At 37.2% G+C, this 18117-nt stretch overlaps 1 protein-coding gene across 1 annotated transcript in view; it reads right to left on the bottom strand.

The window, feature by feature from the left end:
- DAPK1 (death associated protein kinase 1) overlaps positions 1-18117 on the bottom strand; it is a 93993-nt gene that overhangs the window by 46681 nt on the left and 29195 nt on the right. Inside the window, exon 3 of the mRNA XM_027708835.1 lies at positions 2414-2635. Coding sequence (XP_027564636.1) covers positions 2414-2635 — 222 coding nt within the window. The remainder of the gene's footprint in view (positions 1-2413; positions 2636-18117) is intronic.

The following is an 18117-nucleotide window of genomic DNA, read 5'->3' on the forward strand; positions in this document are numbered from 1 at the left end:
CCAGTCAGTTGCTCACCTCTGAGAAACAGCTGACTAATAAGGCAGAAAAACGTTTAGAAGGCTGTTTGCAATACAGCAAACCTCTTGCTAAAGTAGGAAATTAAAATCAATAGTGAACAGCCCACAGACCCTGTTGCCCTGGGACTGTGCATGTTGACATCTGGCAACAAAAGGGCAGTTGCAGTGGCTCAGTTATACAAAATGGTGTCTTTATGTGGTATACTGGCTCAATATTGTAGTGAGAAAGGAACACAATTCCCAGGAAATATACAATGTTCTAATTAGAAGGGGAAATGGATACCTAGGATGGATTCTGAGAATGCCAAAACAGGTTATTCAATGAGCTTTCAGCTTTATTTCTGTTTGTACAAAATTCTTCCATAAGAACAAAGACTGTCAAGAGGGTAGATTCCTAAGCAAAATATAAATTTAGAACGTTAGAGAAAAGGGATTACACATTTAAGTGTCTAAACCTGAGATTAGAATGACAGTCTTGTCTGTTCAATAGCTTTACATAATATCACAGTCATTTTGAGAGATACAAAACTTTGTAGCAATTAGTATATTCAGTTTACAAAGGGCTTGCTAACCTCATCTTTACCTCTTCAACCGTCTAAACAAATAAATGCATTACCTTTGTGAAATCCAAAATAGCACTTCTTCAACTTGAAAGACTCATAAAGCAGTTTGGAAAAGCGGAAAAAAAAATCTCCAACTGAAACAATACAGGGATTGTGAACTAGGCAAAATAATTAGCTAAATTTTAATGTAAATAGTTTGCTGAGCTTCATGCCATCAAGCTTATGAAATACTAACACAGGTTGTCAGAAGCAATATCTTCTTCTATTTAATAGACAGTAGTGGGTATACACTGACACCTTGGCAACCTTGCTGCCAAAAGAGCTCCTATTCCATGTACAAAGTGGGGAGGGTGGAACAGTCCCATTACTCCTACTACTGTCCCCAATTACCAATATTCGTCATAGCTTTCAAGTACAGACACTGGCCTGATCTCATCTGGACAGATTACAGAGCAAAAAGCGATGCAGAACAATACACTGACAAAAAGGTTATAGAGTAAAAGAATGAGAGAGTCAGTATCAACTGGGGGGGAGGAAGAAGCATCACATTAATTTTGCTGTGTATGCACAACACACTTAAAAGAGTTCTAAACAAATACCAAAAGTAGCAAGAATATAAAGAATTTCTACTTTATACAGGATAATTTAGCTTTTAAAAAAATACTTTAAAGTATTCAGATGTGACAAACTAATGGAAGTGCATATTTCTGGAACTAGAAAAACCAATCCAGATAAGTATTACAACAAACCATCATGTGCTGAACTAGAAGTGTAAAAATATGTTTATATAAACATAAAAAAGCAGTATCATGGATGTATATACCATAGAAAAGAAGAATGTATCAGTTTTCTTTTAAAATCTATACTGCAAATCTACACATGCTACTGAAAGTACACAACACTGAAGTATCTTTATGAGGTAAGTAGAAATACCATTTACCAAAGCTAATAAACAGGAAAACATAACCTACATAAGAAAAAAACACATGAACAAGGAAAAGACACAAGTTCTGCCCTGTTCTGCCAAGTTCTGACACTGGTACCAAATATTTTGCTTGCATGAAATACTTACTCTCAAGCATATTTAACTGATACAGAGCAAGTATGGCAATAATACAGTGTCAGGCATTCAACCTATGTAAAGACATGCACACGCCACCAGCAGGCATTTGCAAATTCTTAAAGGTGAATAATACTTGGGTCTACACTTGCAGTCTATGAGGAACTGGAAGCCATTCTTGAAAAAATGCAGAAATAGTCCCTCCTGACATATTTATCTCAATCTAGCAATGACATTGAATGAAAAATCGGGAACTAAGACAATATGAAACAATGTGAAAGTGCAGTTCACATTTCAACATGACAGAACTGGAAAAATTCTGTTCCGTTTGATGTGGGTTAAAAAAAGAGAAAAAACATTCACTGAGGCCACTTTACACCAACATGAAAACACAGCAAAATTTGCAAAACTACCTCCACTAAGAATCTCTATTTCCTTCTGGTCTTATCTTCAAATTACTTTATTTAGTTCCAGGGTATTCTTCTGGATCCGTAACATCAACAATGATTAAAGTAACAAGCATAGAAAAATCCTAAATACACAGTTGTTTTTTTTTTAAACCTTGTAGTGCATTTAGAGTGAAAAATACTTGCAGAAATCAGGAGGCTACAACACTGACGTAGAAATAAAGAATTCTAAGGCTATTACCTATCTTCTTGTGGGACGATAAGGAACTTCATTAAATCACTCAATTTTCAAAGTATCTGTTTTTAAAAAAAAACAAAGAAACAAATATTCTGCTATGCCTCCACAGGTCTCTAGAGCTACTTACAGTTCCAGAATAAGAATGACATCTGTTTTGTTCTCATAAACATCATGAAGCGTAATCACATTAGGATGTCGAATCTCTTTTAGTATGCCAACTTCTCGCTCAATATCTTCCCGGCTTACTCCACGCCGGCTGGATTTTGTTCTCCTTTTTTTGATGAATTTAGCTGCAAACTGCTGACCAGTACTTTTCTCGCGGCATTTTTTCACTACAGCAAACTGCCCACTAAAATAAAAAAAAAATTAAAAAATGGATATTTGGTTAAAGAAAATTTAGAGTTAAGAGCAGCCTCTGTTTACTGTGGTGGGAAAAACTAGCTGTTAACTCTCCTTGACTAAAGTATATTACTGCTTTTTATGCTATCTAGAGTAATACTTAAAAAAAAATCTTAGAAGAGGAAGAAAAGGTAAGTTAAGATATGGCTTTTATATCACACAAATGTACACATTTCAGCATGTCTATAAGTAAAAGATAACATCTATGAGCATCATTGGATTTTTGACGAATACTTGCAGTGGGAATTACTGGGCAAAAGAATGTTTTCTGGATTTCTCCTTCCATATGCATGTTGAAGATTTTTTTTATGTGTGTTCTGCAAGTGAGACAGTTCTTAGTTTCTTACAATTTTACTTTCTTACAATTTTACTTTCTTACAATATGATCCGTCAATATTCACTTTATCCTCAAGTTTGTTTTTTAAAAAGTTTTTGATACAACACTGCATTTCATGACACTGCTTTGGTTTTTAGTTTCAAAAGCACTGACTAAATACAGTAATATCAATAATTACAGTTATTGTACCATCTTGTTAAGGATAATGACTTTGAAGATAAGAAAAATACCAAGTATTTTGCTGAGAAGCAAAAACCCATGTTTCTGTTACAAACCAGAAGAAACTCAAAGTAGCTTCTAACTCCAGTATGTTATCATTGATGTATAAGCCTGCTGTTGCTAGATGTACACACTGATTTAGATCAGAAATCTCCAGGAATCTAATGTTGAACTAAATCCAGACCAGGATTTCTAATACTGCTGAGTTTCCCTCTTATGTTTCCCTAATCTCTTGCTGAAGATTCTCTAGAAATTCTGTTCTTGTTTTTTATACCATATGAAGAAATGGTAGAATAACTGAATTATAATAATGAGAAAATTTTCTTAAGTTAGCCTACCCTGTTAACTGAGGAAGTGCTGTTCTCTAAAGCAGACTTAGAGCAGCAATTAAGTCAAAGCTGACCCTAGTAGGCTTGACTACCTGAACAGCTGTATAACACTTAGGCATGTATAATTGCACCCAGTACCCGGAAGAGGAGCTAACCTGTATTAGTGGTTAACTAATTACAGTTGACAGAGAGATCTCTAGGAAGATACATCACCCACAAAATGGCATCACATAACGACAACGTGCCAAGTGGGAATCACTCAAAGCTACACATTTCATGACATCATTTCTATGCCAACCCCTATGAATTCCTAGAAAGGGATTGTAGAGTAGCCACTACCAGTTGAGAAATCTCTGAATGCAGCCATGGGTAGTGAGAGAAGTAAACTCAAAGAGAAGCAGTCAACAGTCTTAAGACGAGGTTTGGTTTTATTTAAATGTTACCATCACCATTCAAGTTTCATTATTTATTATTTAATGAAATCAGTTCATGAACCTGAGATGACGTTATGTTGCAAAACAAAAATCCTTGCATTAAATTCCACCCCCCAGCAATTCTGCACAAAGTTGTCAAGGGTCAGATTTACCACATGGGGATCCACACATTATTGCAAACCGCAGTGGACAGGGCATGCTTTAGACCACATCATATCCTCTTCTCTATCACATGTAGGCTGGAAGACCTGCTTCACTTGCCCAGACTTGGTCTGCTAGTGTTATTAGAGATGCTCTTAGATACCTAAGACATTCATATTTGACTGGCAGAGAAGGCATAGATCTCTGGAATATCTGTGTCATCCTGAATTGGCAGCAGAGAGCTAGACAAGATTAAGGTACATCAGCCTTCTCTGCTTGATTAAATTCAACTTCACAAAAAATCTTCCTGCAACAGCGCGTCTGAGTTTGATCTCCAAGGTCTGAGCAATTATGCACTGTGGGATAACCAGTCAGAATAGAGGTATTTGCACTGCTGCTTAGAAGTGAAAACACAGTCTTTCTGGCCTTTGCTTACTGTGAGAAAGCAGTGGTTCTCTCACACTCTTCCCCACAGCATGCACACCTCCAGAGAGATATAAAGCTTTATTTAAAAAGCAGCCAGCTCTTCAGGAAGTTCACAGTTTCAGAGAAACAACAAAGCTGAGCAGTAAACAGACGTAGGCATCGTTACAACTCTGAACAGGTAATGAAGCTCATGGACCACAAGGAAGAAAAAAGCTGCTGTTTGTCTTTTGGCCATCTGACTGGCTTTCAGCCTAGAAGTCTAAACTGCCTGACAGAGGAAGAAAAATGTTTCTACTCATTGATAGGCTTGAATGCTGAGTGGCTAATTACCTTCTTATCAATGCTTATCCTGTAAGTTTAGCAAAACCCACTGTTTCATTATGAAAAACCAACCAAAAAAAAACCCCCACCAACCCAAAAAGAATCAAAAAATCCCAACATAAAACCAAAAACCTCCCTGCACCTAAAAAAAACAAAATCCCCACAATGCAAATTAAATAAATTCAGCAACCACAAACTCCAAAATAGTAAACCCAAAATTACTTCTAACAATAGCTCTGGAGTAAAAAAGTAAAAAGGTAACTCTGAACTACACAAACATACAAAATATTTTGATATCCAAGAAGATTTAATTATAAAAGTTGGTGGGGATTAAGAGTTGTCTGTGTTTCATTGACATGATGATTTTTCCATAGTATTACTCATATTTGAATTACATCATTCCCCAAAGCCACTTCATGCTTACAAAGCCTTTAAGGCTTAGGTTGTTTAATCTTATTTTGGCAATGGGTCAACTATGATGTTACAGCACGAGGCTGACCTACTGAAACAAAGGGGACCACATAAGACAAGCAAATCTCTTTCCTCTTCTGAGCTATGTAATTTATTTTTTCAGTCTTTTACTTTTTTCCTCTATCCACAACAACATGTTGGAAGGATGTCCTGATTTATCACAATTCAATACAGAAGTATTATCAGAGGACCAATATATTGTTTAAAAGCACATGACTTTATAGATTGGTCTCATCCACCATTTATAGGATATGAGGCTCCAAAAACCCTTGCTATTGCTCAAGACTGTAAGAAAGTTATCAGCTAACAACTATCTAGAGTAAGTGCCAGTTATACACCAAATAACCTTCTTATTGTTGTTGTTGTGGTATTCAGCACACAACTGCACAATTAGTTGTTTGTTATTAAATGCTGTACACGCAGATCACACTTAAGCTGCAATCAAAGAGGCTATTTCATGCCTAGGATCCCTAACTCTCTTTTACAACTCTCTCTAAACTCCTGTTTTAAAAGCAGAGGGGATGTGTAAATCAAAGGTATTTACTGGGCTTTCCCCTGTAGAACTGCAGTGACAAGCTGTTATAAGTCAGCTCTGTATAGTCTAACACTCATCGAATATCCAGTAACATCCTCCCACAGATCCTACAGTTTCAGATTCAGCATTCATTCATACAGTGTCTTCAAAGCCAGAAAAGCCCTTTAGTTTTTTAAGTTCCTTTTAAGTAGGTCTGATTTAATGTAAAAAAAAAGACTGCCGTTTTATAGAAGACAATTACCCCAGCCCCCCCCACCTCCCCCCCCGAAGTAAATTACAAATTCACATTTAATAAAATATCTGATATAATTTTTTTCCCACACGGCAGAATCAGGTTAAACAGCAAAGCAGGATGACAGTTTGATATGAGAACAAATACTTCTGTTAACAGTAATTTGTTTTGTGATCTTGTAATTCTTGCTCAACTAGCATTTAATTACTATCCTAAACCAACTCTTTTTAGGACACTAGGCATATCTCCACATCCACATTCAGACCTGCTTCAGAACAAGTACTAACCCATTACCTAATCATGACAATTCTGCATCCCCTTTATACCATAAGATGACACACACTGCCCTTTACAATACATATATGTATATGCAGAAGTTATGCAGTTAGGGGATGGAAGCACCAATAAAGCAATGTCAACCTTCATTGGTCCTGGCTTAGTGGTATCACAAAACAACTACTCATTAGCATGAATTAAGGAGAGTTTTAAATAAGGAAAGTTGTTTCAGAATCAAAAGGAAAACACAAAAAAGTCCTTTCATTTTTTCCTCAAGGTTGATCACAGTGATTAGGGTGGCAGACCTGTATTCCTTCCCAATCCCAGCTATCTGCACCAGCTCTTCCCAGCTAGTTCTTCTGTGAGGAGTGAAACTGTTGCCCCAAGAACTCTCTGAACAAGGTCCAAGTTGGACAAAGAGGTGCTCAAATAACCCCCAAGGACAAATTTTCTAGTATTTATTGCCACAATAGGTCAAGAATGGCATAAATTTCCACGCCATCTTTTAAGGACCGGATTCCAAAGTTTAATGGAAGCAGGAAATAGGAATAAAGAAAAGTCATTATGTTGCTATCAGAGTAGTACGATGTCTTGGTATGTTTCTGACACCTTTTTTTTTTCTATTTTAAAAATATGGTATTCAGTACACAACTCTGAAAATACAGATCCAACTGCTTTCACTATTTGTTCTACTACTTTCCTTTTTAAAATTACACTAATCCAACAGAAAGAGATTTACATAATACTATTAGAATAGCTTGTGAAAGAAATTGCAACTCAAGAGTGATTTGTTTTCTCCAATAGAACACTTACTAGCATATCGCGGACACTTCTGTCTTTCCTCAGAGATCTGCTGCAGGGAAGGCCAACCAAGCAGGGGATTTCCAGCCCCAGCAGCATCCTAACCTTAGCCAGCTCCACAGTCCCCACTGCTATCCATGAACCAGTGTCTGCCACCAAGGGCATCTGAGCCACTGCTGCTCATAAGGTTAACTTTCACAAAACTTGCTGGTGAGGCAGCAGTATCCAAGTCTTTTCCTAAGAAAACGTGAAGAGTCACAGCTACATTAAGTCACTCTCTTCCTTCTAAACCTTCTAAAATAACAACTTCAGTTCAGCTGCAAAGCCAAACTAGAGACAAACTTTTTGCCCTCCTTCCTCTATCTTTATGGTCTTGCAAAAGTGGGGTAAGTCTTGGTTAACAGGCTAATAGAGCACTCCATGCAATGAAACTGGGAAGCAATTGTATTTCATGTAGAACACACTCAAAAGAGAACCTGTTTCATGGAATAGCAGCTTTATTGCTAGCTACCAGGATTATGCCCGCAAGAAAAAACCCTCATTTGTCTTAACAGATAAAGAAACCTAAAGCAAGGTATCTTGTCAGGTAGTTTCTCTAAGTGTGCATGCACATCTCTTCCCACAGAGGACATGTTAGGGAACACAAGGGCCCTTTTCCCAAATCAGATTTTTAATTGTGCAGCCAACTTAACAGTACAGGCAGATAGCAAATGAATGCAGGACCAACTGATAAGCTCCTACCATATTTGTTTAGGCTCTGAAAGTTGGAAAGTCGGAGTACAGTGCTCACCATTTTTGTGCTCCTCCCTTGCCCTGCAGTGTTTAATTCTCTAGCACAGAAATTGAGAGAATGCCAGAAGAATTTTTTAGCTGCCAGCCCTCCAAATACTGGAGAGCTTTGGAAAGAAATGGCAAAGAACATGAACATTAGAACATCACAGCTGTATCTGAAAGATACGTGGATGCTGAACAGATGATTAGTTTATTTATATACATATTTTTCTTTTTTTAACAGCTCCAGAAAACCAGTTTTCAATGTCAGTAACAAGTTTACATATTCAGTGCTGACACAGACATACAACTTTCACTTGCTCATGCAACTGTCTGCTTTGTGTTCATGATGGAGAAATGCATTTTCACAGTCCACAGTGAGTGCAAGTGGCAGCACTCAAAGTACTTGGCCCCTTGGTAACATGAAGGAACAGCATGGATATTCCTGGTAGAAGAAAGAGCTGCAAGCACCTGAAGCTTATAAATCACCATAAGCTTGTTTCAGCTGCACATAAAATCTTGTAACAGGAAGGGGCATGGTGGCCATAGCATAGCAATACTTAGTAACTTTGGGAGACACATGAAAAATGCAATCCTAAAGAAAAAAAGGCAAAAGAGGAGTCAAACATGATACAGCATTTGAGCTAAAGAGAAAATAGTCCTCAAATTATATATGAGTGACTAAGCAGGAGAATAAGCCAGCTGAAATCTGATGGTGTACCACAGAGGAATTGTCTTTTTTCAAGTACTACTACAACAGAAAAGCAAACATGAGGGCTCAACTAAATTTGACTAGGAAACTATAAAAAGTAGTGCTGCAACTACAAAGGTAGGAGAGCAACACGTGTTAGGCAATTGTGCAGCACATTTCCAACATGTGTAAGTCAAAATGAAGCTGCAATTTACTCAGTAAAATGCATGCTGATACACTTCCCTTAGAAATATCTTGGAAAAGCAACAAAGATAAAAAGAACAAGGACAGCAAGGAAGGGGAAGCAAAGGGGAAAATCAGACAGATTTATAAAGCAAATAGATGTACTTACAGCTGGTATTTCCCAATTTCTGAGTTCCCTGTTATGCAGAGATATGTTTATACACTTATAAACTCCACATCTTTTAAATTCCCTTTCCTAATTTCTAACTTACAATATCTTTTGTTGTCTAATTACCAAGTTCCCAAAGTACCCCGATTCCACTACAGTGACTCAGTGTATGTGATCATAAAGGTTTGTTTATCCTTCAGTATAAATACATCAAATATTTAAAGTTATTTTACCAAAATATCCGAAGTATAAAAAAATACCTCTTCCTTTATATAATATTTCAAGCAAAAAAAACCCCAACTTTCAAAATAAATTCTATTATTACCATATAAAATATTTCCAGTTAGAAAAAACATTGCATTACCAAATACCCTTTCTGTCTCCGTAGATCAACTGAAACTTCTACTGCCCTACCTACTGAAATACAGTTTGAACAGTGTAACTGTAAACTTATTAAATTAATAGAAGCACTCTGATACAATACTCTGATACAAGACGACAACAGGAAGCAGTCAGAATCTGACGTTTCAAACAGTGTAAAAAGCAGGTGGTCTACGTTATCTTTTCAAGCATATTTACAGACTAAACTACCTACCATAACTTCGTATAACTGAAGTCAGGTTGCAGGATGGACCAGAACGTAAAGAATTACACTGTTGTGGTTTAACCCCAGATGGCAATCAAGTAGCATGCAGCCCCTGCCTCACTCACTTCTCAGCCCCTCCATGATGAGATGGGGAGGAGAATCAGAAAAAAATGTAAAAACTCATTGGTTGAGATAAAAACAGTTTAATAGCTGTAAGAAAGTAAAGTAAAATACCACTGGACAATAACAATAGCAATGAAAAGAAGAGGGAGAGAGAGAGAAATAAAACCAAATAAAAACGAGAGATGCACAGTACAATTGCTCAGCACACAGTGACCAATGTCCAATCCCTCCCCCAGCAGTGACTGGCCTCCCCTTATGGCCAACTGCCACGATGTTCCATAGTGTGGAATATCCCTTCAGCCAGTTCGAGTCAGCTGTCCTGGCTGTGCTTCCTCATGGCTTCCTCACCTGCTCACTGCAAAACAGAGCATGGGAAACTGGAAAGTCCTTGACTCGGGGTAAGCACTACTTAACTAAAACATCAGTGTGTTATCAACATTATTCTCATACTAAATCCAAACCACAGCACCGTACCAGCTACTAAGAAGAAAACTAACTCTATCACAGCTGAAAACAGACACATTGAAGTAGAGAATTTGTCCAGTATATTCTTTTCTCCAGCATTTTATAAGCTTGTGCCTCATACTTTTGTGGTTTTGTTACTCATCATGCCTTTTAGCTATGTATTTATCTCCTGCAGAAATCCTCTTGTGCTGTCAACCTCTGCACATTACACTGATAAAACTGGAGGTCTCTGTTGCTCTGCAGATTTCTACAATTTCATTAGGATGCTAACAGATTTCTCTAGATGTTTATTAAGCTTGCAGAAAGTGATTTTCTTCACTGTTTTCCTAGAAACCTAGAGGAGCTACTAGCCCTAAGGAAGGATGTAACAGCATGATAAAAAATTTTATGACAAATCTAAGTAAGGTATCTCAGAAAGATACATATCGTTTATGTTTATTATTATTTCTTAAGTGCTTCATATTACTACATGTAGTGTATGAAAAATTTTAGGAGAATAATTACATTGCAGGGAGGGTTGGGGAAGGAAAGAGAGAGATGAAAAGACAGAAGATTACTACTTCATCTGTGTACAGATATGCATGTGTATCCAACACTGAGTGGAAGACTATGCTACAAAGTGTTTTAATGTTTATTATAGAATTAAGCCACTTTCTGGGCCACACATTTAAAAAGACAAGTGACAGCCACTGCCAAGGCTCACTGCACAGACCATTTATCCATTTACAGATTGGGTCAAGAACACATCTCATTGAACACAGCTCCCCAGTACACTAATTACTGTTAAGCATGAGCAGATTAATCAGATGGCTCTGGCTGGCTCATGGAAAAGAAGATAAAGAAAGACAGCCACTGTATTGTGCCTATATGTTTAAAGTAAGACCAAGCACACCTGTACTCCTTTCCATGTGTCTTCCGCAACATCCTCACCTAAAGGAAAGCGGTTGAGCTGCTTGGGATTTTCTTATTCTACTCAGATAACAACAATAAAGTTTTTCCAACATAGTTAATGTCAAACAAGTTAAACGTTTGAAGCGTGAGAGTATGCACACACCTCACCTGTGCATATGTTTGCTGAAATGAAAAGCACTTATTAACTAGTACAGTCCATCAGGCAGAGATGATGGAAAGTGGATCCTATATATCAGCGGTTTGGCAGTAAATATCAACAGCAGATGACTAAAGAACTGTTCGCATTTAGAAACAAGAAGCTTAGAAAAAATGTAATCCCATAATGATTAGACTGAATTTCATGAAGTGGAACAAAGGACAAGTTTCAGCTACTCTCTGTGTACATATAAATATGTACAGTATCTCTCTATACATCACTATGAGCGTTGTAAAAACAGGATAAAAGAATAGATGATATTTTGGTTTTAGTTTATTTTACACAAACTATATCATGAAATGAATAGATATCTGATATATTTTATCGTAAGCAGTGAGTTTCTGTCCTTGAAAAGGGTTTTAATTAGAAACATAGTACCTTGAAAAAGAAATTAAAAGAGTCAAAAAGCCTGCAGTATTTGCATTCTGATAATGTACCTTGTTTGAAGGCTAATGCATAGCCCTTGCCAAGTACAGCTGCTATGTAACCAGATGAGAGTGCAGCCCTCTCTTTTATCCAATGAGAGTACCTTCAAATTTTTTCCCTTTAAGGATGGTTTTGTTTCAATTCAGGGCTCGAAACTGAACAGGATTTCAGTGAAGTGTGTTCTGACTGGGTTACACCTATTCTCCCCGTGGAGCTGCAAATAGTTCTGCTCTGTGTGATTCCTAAGACTTGGTGTATGACCTTGGAGTGGGGAGAACAGTAGAAGGAATTATGAAAAGTTAGAGATGCTTTAATATGTGACTCAATGTGAAAACAGTTATGAAAACACTTGAACAAATAGTGACATAAGTTCTGTTTGAAACAGAGGCCATTTGCATAATTTGTATTTTCCTTATGTAGTCCACATCTTTCATATTTGATTAGACATGACTGAACTGTGGTTTGCTTCACCACTTTAGAGGGATGTTTAGGTAAGTACTTGAGTCACGATGCATCACACATTAATAGAATCATAGAATGGTTTGGGTTGGAAGGGAGCTTAAAGATCATACAGTTCCAATGCCCCTGCCATGGGCAGGGACGTCTTCCACCAGACCAGGTTTGCCTGAAGTCCCATCCAACCTGGCCTTGAACACTTCCAGTGAGGGACATCCACAGCTTCTCTGGACAACCTGTTCCAGTGCTTGACCACCCTCAGAGTAAAGAATTTCTTCCTGATATCTAATTTAAACTTATCTTCTTCCACCTTAAAGCCATTTCTCTTGTCCTTCATTACATGCCCTTGTGAAAAGTCTCTCTCCAGCCTTCCTGTAGGCCCCCTTCAGGTACTGAAAGGCTGCTAAAGGTCCCTCCAGGGCCTTCTCTTCTCCAGGCTGAACAGCTCCAACTCTCTCAGTATACAGTATACAGTATACAGTATACAGTATACAGTACAGTATATTACTTCAGCCTGCCATTACGGGATAGGAAGATTACAGTATAGGAACAAGTAAATGTTGTTCAATCACAATATAAAAAAAAGACATTAGGCTGTTAGGGAGCATCCAAAAGAGGGCCTTAAGAATGGTGAAGAGTCTGGAGGGGAAGCCTTAAGAAGAGCAGCTGAGGTCACTTGGTTTGTTCAGCCTGGAGAAGATTGAGGAGACATCTCATTGCAGTCTACAACTTCCTCATGAGGGGAAGCTGAGGGACAAATATCAATCTCTTCACTCTGGTGACCAGTGACAGGACTCAAGGAAACAGCATGAAGTTGAATTTGGGGAGATTTAGTTTGCATATTATGGAAGAAGTTCCTCACCCAGAGGGTGGTTGGGCACTGGAATAGGCTCCCCAGGGAAGTGGTCACAGTAACAAGTGGTCACAGAGTTCAAGAAGTGTTTGGACAACGCTCTCAGGTACATGGAATGATTCTTGGGATGTCCTGTGCGGGGTCAGGAGTTGGACTTTGTGATCCTGTTGGGTGCCTTCCAACTCAGCATATTCTGTGATTCTATGAACATTATTAATGTTCCAGGCCATTTTAATTGCCAAAATAAAGTTAAAGATAATAAATTACAACTAAGCATTAAACCAGAAACATGTATCACAAATGTAATATAAACAAATCACATGAAGAACATCACCTCTGATGACTTTATCTGCACTGAACTCAAATTTATCTCTCTTTAAAGATATTGTTCAAAATAATGTGGAAGAAGAATATGGGAGTTATAGCAAAGAATGGAAAGCTCTGTACAAACCAAATAAGGATCTTTGTATACACAATACTTCAACAAATATTTATTACCTAAACTGAATCGCCACACAAAGCATGTAATTGTGAGACAGTCAAAGCTTATGAAGGCATTTCATAATTGTTTAAAAATATTAAACAATGAAGTTTACCTCGGACTTAAAAGAAGGGTTAATACCATAAACTCAAATTGGCAGATGACTCAATAATGTAATAGAAATTTCACTAAGCCCTTTGGAAGCTGCCTGTTCAGAAGAAAATACTATGCAAGAAAGATACATCTTAAAGCCTCTGTTTTAAGTCCTCAAGCTCAACCTCAGATATTGCCTAAATCATGTGTTTCTATATACTACTTAGTCTTAAATTCAGCTTAACATTTTTATTGATTTTTCATCTTTTCTAAGGGCAATAAAAACTTCCGATGGCTCAATTGCCCTCAATTTAGATAACTGTAAACTGAATTTAAGTTCTGTTCTCCCAAGTTGTCTTCAAATTTTTTATGACATTAAAAATAACACACATGAAATCATTACTTTGTGATCAAGACACAATACAACAATCTCACACAAAATGTTATCTAAGTGTCTATGACTTAATGCCAATGGATACGTTAGAAGATTTAAGCAGACACTCAGAAGTCTTCAAACCATTTCTCTGGGTAGATTTCTCTTTTCACACCGATACAAAGGAATTATTTTGGAAAGCACTTGAAGATTCATGGAAATAGCTCCCATCTGTTAAATGTAATACCGTGTCTGCTTTCCAATGAAGACCTTTGAATAAAATGTTTTATCACTTTAAACATACAGCTGCAACCATGTGATGAGTTTACTGCACCTCTTGATTAGAATAATGGCAGGGGCAACAAACCTGACAAGTCCAAGAGTTAAGAGTTTGGAGCATGCCACCTTCCACTACTCACTCTCACTCCAATGGTGACTGGTTTTCCTGGTTACAATACATTGGATACACTAGTCTTATTCTCTCTCACCAGGTGGCCTACTGTAGCAAAATGCTGAGATAATGAAATATGCAACTTTTTTTTTTTTTCTGTATAGTTAATAGTCTCTCTTGGTCAAAGGTCTGCAATACTAACGAAACACCACTCATTTGCCTTTCACCTTTTTTTAAACACTAACTTTTGAATAAGCTGTATGGTTTCATAGGCTGTTTATCTGTGATGTTTACTACCTTCAGCCCTCTTCATCCCATTCATGTGCTCTTTTAATACAACTGAAAGGTTTCCTTCTCGTGATTTTCAGCACTGACAGTCCAGTGCATTTATTTCCCTCACTCAGCCGGACTTTTATGATCTCCACCTTCATCTCCACCCTCAGCACTTGCAAGTCCACCTTCTCTTGTACCTAAATCTAGGTATTTGAGCCATTGTGTCCAAAACTTGTAAAAAATTACAAACTCCACCTCACTACTTCCACCCCTGCTCTCTTCTTTACTTCTCTTCCTTGTCCTTACACATTCACCTGACTCCAATGGGATGGTCAGGTACTCAGATCTCGTCCTCAAGCTCTATTAAAGAAATGAATCAGTACTCCCACAAAGTCTCCCTAGGATAAATGCCCTTCTCCAAATCACCCTCTTTCTGCCTGAGCATGACACTTGGTTTCCTTCCAACTTACCTAGCTGACTCTCACAATAAAATGGCAAAGTATACCAGAAACATAAAAGAAAAAACCTCCAAACCACCCTGACAATTATGCTTCTGATCTGGATTAATGAGAGTGCTGCATCTCAAAAAGGACATTCACACCGACCCAGTACCTTTAGTGCTCAGTAGAGTTAATTCATTGCGTAGACATAAACAATTCTTCAGAACTTATTAAGTTCTTAACTATGGATGTATGGATTCATAGCGTGTCCAAGGTAACAAACACAGTTTTACGCATTCTTTATTATAATCTACAAAAAAGGAATAAACAGTAAACTAAGTTAATAATTTGAAGCTTCTACATACCTCATTAAAAATATATATCTGCTACTTTCTAAGTTATTTACTCTCTTTTATTAAGATAGCTGAAGGACACTTATAGCAAGTCCTTTAAGGAATAAATAAAAAGTAAAAACATATATGAACAAAGACTAAGTTTAACTTAATCAGTTAAGTGGCAGAAGGCACATCATGCAGTTACCAATCAATCTGGAACACTGGCAGAAGGATTAATCTACAAATCTTCCTGTATAACCAGCATCAATATAGAAACTATCTGCCTTTCCCTCCCCCATGTCCTCCCCATCTCACATGTATATTAAAAAAATAATTCTGTTCCTTAGGCAATAGTAGGAAATTCTTGGACATTTACCTACTCATTTGCTTTTGGGTCCAGGCCAGTTCATTTTAAGCACTGCTGCATTTAAAGTACAAACCATCTGAAGTTCCTGTATTTGCCAACAGAAATTCTACTATGTACGAAGCTTCACATCTCTTTGCTAATAATAATCCACTATTCTACCCAAGAGGTAAATATAATTCCTTTAGGTTTGCTTTAGATTTTTTTACCTCCTCTCTCTTCCACACCAAATTATTCTATCTGTATCAACAGTCTCACCGTAACTGAACTAAAAGGAAAAATTATTCAGAAACACAGTAAAATAATTTTTCTTTGGCTTCCTGCATGCATGTAGCTCTAACTCCGAGCATTTAAATTTTTTTCAAAAGCTATTCCAAAGATAGAGAGGGCTGTAGCATTTGTATACTCCAATCTGAGATCATAGTACAGATTTAATAGCTGGAGGAAGGGAGAAAAAAGACAGTGACAAGCATTTTATTTTTCTTTTTATAAAATTAATTTCTAGCCAAATTCCTCTAACTCTCTAATGTAACTCTCTAACTCCTTTCCTTACAAGAGAAATAGAGCCTGTGATATAGCAATTCAATCTATGCATCTTTATGTTAAAATATACTGAACTGAACATGTCTGTTCTTTATTAGTTTGATATTGGTTTAGTTTAACACAGAAATACATTGTATTAGAACTTTGTGCTAACAAACAATCACAGTGTACTTGTGAAAGTAATGGATGAAAATCACCAATGACAAAAACAGTTCATTTCATTAAAAACACAGTGTTCTCTTCCTCTAGTAGGATTTGAAAGTGTTATTGTACAGCACTAGAGACAGCAAATTAGGAGCATGACTGCTGAATAACTACATGGGCTCAGGTTAAGCATGCATTTTATTTGCATAAGTGCTCCTTGTGGAACAGGAATGAGATTTCCAGTTAGATTTCCAGATGGAATTCGAGAAGAGGGGACACATCAAGTTTTTGGAGGGCTGATTAGCTAACTTTTTCAGAACTTAAATGAGAAATAAGAGCAGATCATTAAAAAGCTTGTATCAAATTAATATGAGAAATAAGTGCCACATCATCTTATTCATCTATTGGATCTCTTTCATTTCTTGAAATAAAATAGCAACACTACCACCATCTCTTGGGATTCCATCCATTTGTGTTCCAGATTCTTAGTGGGATGCACCTTCTCTCAAAAATCATCAAATTTTCCTTGCATGTTTTTTAACACATTTTCTGCCTATAACCACTTACTTTGATCTGTCATGAAAAAGCCAGTAATAGGCAATCCACAAGACTGGGTTTAGGACTTGAACCAGTTCCAGAAGGCAGGAAACTATGTCAGAACCAAGGAGTCAAGAGAAGAACATAGCAAGAAAGAGATTGATGTCTGGCACCAGGGGTCACTTTACAACCTCCGAAGAAATTCGAGGGGGGCGTACGGTGGGTGGAAAATGGAGTGGAACAGGTGAGATAATCCTTGAATCTATAATTAGAGAGTTGTATAAAGTTATGAAACCTGTGATTTGGGGTGCATCCTTTGAGATTTTTTCCGATGAACCCAGTGCTGAAATAAATGTGTGTGCTTTTTGGCTTTCTATACTCAAAATGAGTCTAGAGACTCATTCTCGGAGAGAATACCATTAACCTTTTTTTATACCTATAGGCAGCTGAGTTGATCTTCTTTTAAAGCAGAGAAATTGATTGATTTCTAGAGGCGTCTTCATGTTCTAGCTTTATACTTTATATAAACCACTTCACTTCTGCAACTGGATGCTGTGCACGGAAACTCTCTCCTGTGTGTAAGCTTTGATCTAATGCCACCTCGATTTCTGACTTCAGAAGTCAGTATTTTGAAGCAGTCCAAAGTCCACATGACTACTTCAATGATCTCTATGAAAGCTATGAAAATGATTACATTGAAGACAAGGTTGGAGACTGTTGTAACCAATGCAGATACTTTTAATGCAAGCAGTATGCTCAATAAATATTAACAGCGATAATAAATACAACTAAAACAAGGAAAAAAAATAGTTACAAGTCCATATCAGCATTGCTAAAAAGAGTAGTTTCCTAAAATTCAGTTTCTATGTCAGAACAGAGGGGTTTTTTCTAGGTTTGGTTTTGACTAAATGTTCATGCATTTTTATTCTGATGTGGACATCAGCTTAACAGTCACTGCAAACTAGAGTTGAAATTCTTTCTTCCCCTTTTACAAGGTTTGAGAAAAAAGGAGTGCACAAAGTACAGGAAACTCTTTGGAAATTAAAGTTTTAATCAAGGGGCACTTCTGCAGACTTTTGCACTGCAGAATTGGAACTGTCTTACA

The sequence above is a fragment of the Neopelma chrysocephalum genome, unplaced genomic scaffold (genome assembly GCF_003984885.1).
Source record: "Neopelma chrysocephalum unplaced genomic scaffold, ASM398488v2 Primary Assembly neopelma1_96545, whole genome shotgun sequence".
NCBI lineage: Eukaryota > Metazoa > Chordata > Aves > Passeriformes > Pipridae > Neopelma > Neopelma chrysocephalum.